Below are 2,518 nucleotides of genomic sequence, written 5' to 3'. Positions count from 1 at the left end.
GCAGGTTTCGCTGCCTCCACAAGAGTGGAGGTGCACGGCAGTACACCCCAATCATCTGCTGCAAAATAATAGCGACCTGTGCAATGTTGCATAATCTCGCCACCAAGCAAGGCACTGAGGTGGAGCTCACATATCATGAGGACATTGATGACGACCCAGAGGTGGCAGAGCCCCAAGCTACAGTGGCAGCAGCAGCTACAGATGGGAGACTGAGACGGGCAGAGGTTACACAACAATATTTCTGAGTGAGTAAAGAGACACAGGCATGAATGTAACTTTGTGGAAGTAGTTTAATATTCACTACGCCACAGCATTGTTAGCTCACATTGGGCTCACTAATACAAACACTCCATGAGTGTGATGTCACGGTTAACACCACCGTGACTACAGCCTTGGGTGGAGTGCAAAGTCATTGTTTGTGGGCACGGGCCACAGGGCGGGGCTGCTGTGGCTGTGAATCAATGTCCTCACGCTGGCCTGTCACACTTCCCCCACGCCTGCCACTCCTCCGTAACTCATGCACAGGAGTGCTTGCACCACTCCTGCTGGTGGACCCCTCGCTTTCGGCAGCACAAGTGTCGCCTCCAGTGCCAGTCTGATGCGCGAGCACCAGCTCCATTGCAGAGGTCATCCTGGCCATGCCTTCACTTAAATTGTTGCAGCACTGCACTATGGCAGTTGCAAACATGTCCAGGGCCTTGGTTTGCTGGCGCACATCCACACGGGCCTTGCGTCTCTCCAAATGGTCCCTGTCCAATTTGTCACACAGGACAGTCATGCACTGTGTTATATCTGATATTCCTGACGCCATGGATTGCATGCTCTCTGCCATTTCCCCTATGCCCTTGCCTACTGCTTCCAGTTTATTATTTGTTGTGCGTGCGTGCCTCTGAACCCCCATCATTGCTTTTGCCTGCAGGCGCTGCACCTTCACCATGGTGGCCTCCAGTCCGCAGAAGACACCTTGGACTTGCCGCACATCCTCTACCTCCCGTGGCCGTCGCCCTCGGACACTGGCCCGCGTGACTCTGGGACTGGGCTGCTGCTCGGTGTTGCCTCTGTCCTGTGTGTCACCCTCCACCTCCTCCTCCTCCGATGATGTTTGCAGTATTCTGCGAGGGGGCACATCATGGCTCCTGACTCTTCCCAGCACTGGGGATGGTGATGTGGGGGTGGGTGATAGTTCTGCCGCTCCTGTGTCCTGACTACCGAATAGGAGAGGGGATTGTGGATTTTCTGCAGTTGCCTCCTCAGGTATCGGGGCTGCCTGCTCTTGGTCCTGCCCTCCGTGAGATGTGCTAGGTCCGGCTCCTTCCCTCCTCTTCTCTCTGACCTCAGCTGTGCTGCGCTTTGACTCTCCTGTGGACAGACATGGACATTGTGTCAGTAATGTTGTTCACCTGTGTCATGAGATAAAATACACTTCTATAGCACTTTAGCCTGTCTCTCATTTGCCTATGCTACTTGTCTGTTGCTCCCCTTGCTGCAATGCACGCTGACTGCTCTGAGGTATCTACACATGACTACATTTCACTGGATGCATTGCAGGACATTAGTTAAACCTGTTGTGGAGTCTAATTTGTCCTGTGAGGGGAATAGGTAAAAGGGTAAATGATAATGTTCTTGCATCTTACCTGGTTTCTTTGCTCCTCTTGCTGAGCTGTCTGCGTCTCCAATTCCGTGAATACATTCCTTCTCAAGGGTGGATGCGACCATCTCCTCGATGTCGGTGAGTCTGGGGGCTCTGTTTCTTCCTCCGCCTGTAGCATCACTTTCCTTGCGGTGGGCAGCAAGCTTTTTTTTGGTGATTATGCGGATGTCATACCACCGTTTTTTTAGGTCTTCTAGGTCACGGTGGGTGACACCAATGGCATTTACCTTGCCTTGTATGTCCAACCAGGTGCTGCGTTTGATTGATTCAGCAACATGCAGAGTTTGCTTTCCAAAAGTTTTGCCATAATGTCTGACAACCTCCGAAATCAGCACCTGCAGTTCCTCCTGGCTGAACTTCTGCTTCCTTTTGCGCTCTGCAGCATCTCTCTGTGCCTCCTGGCTCTCCATCTTGCTGTGTATTTTGTCTCAGGTAAGGCTGCTCCACACTCTGTCCTCCTGCTCTCCTGACTGTTTGTTTCTGCACCTGCATGGGCGTGGCCTGTCCCAGGTACTGGGGTGTGGTGGTTGGATCTGATTGGTTAGTTCCCCTGTGGCTTGGAATTTGGGTGTGGTTGAAGTACCTGATTGGTTCACAGGCACACATGTTTGTCAGTTTCAAATTCTTCGGCGGATAGTTCCGACACGGTAAATACCGGGTCGGTTTTTACCTACTCGGTATTTTCCGGGTCGGGAGTTGCCATTCATTCCTATGGGCCGTGGCACCGGTGGATCGGTTTGGGTTTTTCCGTCTCGGATTTTACCGTGTAGGTATATTCCGAGACGGTAAATACCGTTTCCGATTACCAACAGGTTCCGAGTCGGTATTTGTTACCGGCATTCTTACCTACATCTCATTTTCCTACTC

The 2,518-nt window shown here is 52.0% G+C and overlaps 1 protein-coding gene across 1 annotated transcript; it reads right to left on the bottom strand.

The window, feature by feature from the left end:
• Positions 1–328: 328 nt before the first annotated feature.
• Positions 329–2,061, bottom strand: LOC147710778 (uncharacterized). Its single transcript, XM_086920053.1, has 2 exons — positions 1,635–2,061; positions 329–1,359 (listed from the first exon to the last, which is right to left on the bottom strand). Exons 1-2 carry the CDS (start codon positions 2,059–2,061, stop codon positions 410–412), a joined length of 1,377 nt encoding a protein of 458 aa, XP_086776179.1. The 3' UTR covers positions 329–409.
• Between the last annotated feature and the right edge of the window lie 457 nt (positions 2,062–2,518).

The sequence above is a fragment of the Lissotriton vulgaris genome, chromosome 5, assembly GCF_964263255.1.
Source record: "Lissotriton vulgaris chromosome 5, aLisVul1.2, whole genome shotgun sequence".
Lineage (NCBI taxonomy): Eukaryota > Metazoa > Chordata > Amphibia > Caudata > Salamandridae > Lissotriton > Lissotriton vulgaris.
This window is presented reverse-complemented; position numbering and strand designations above follow the sequence as displayed.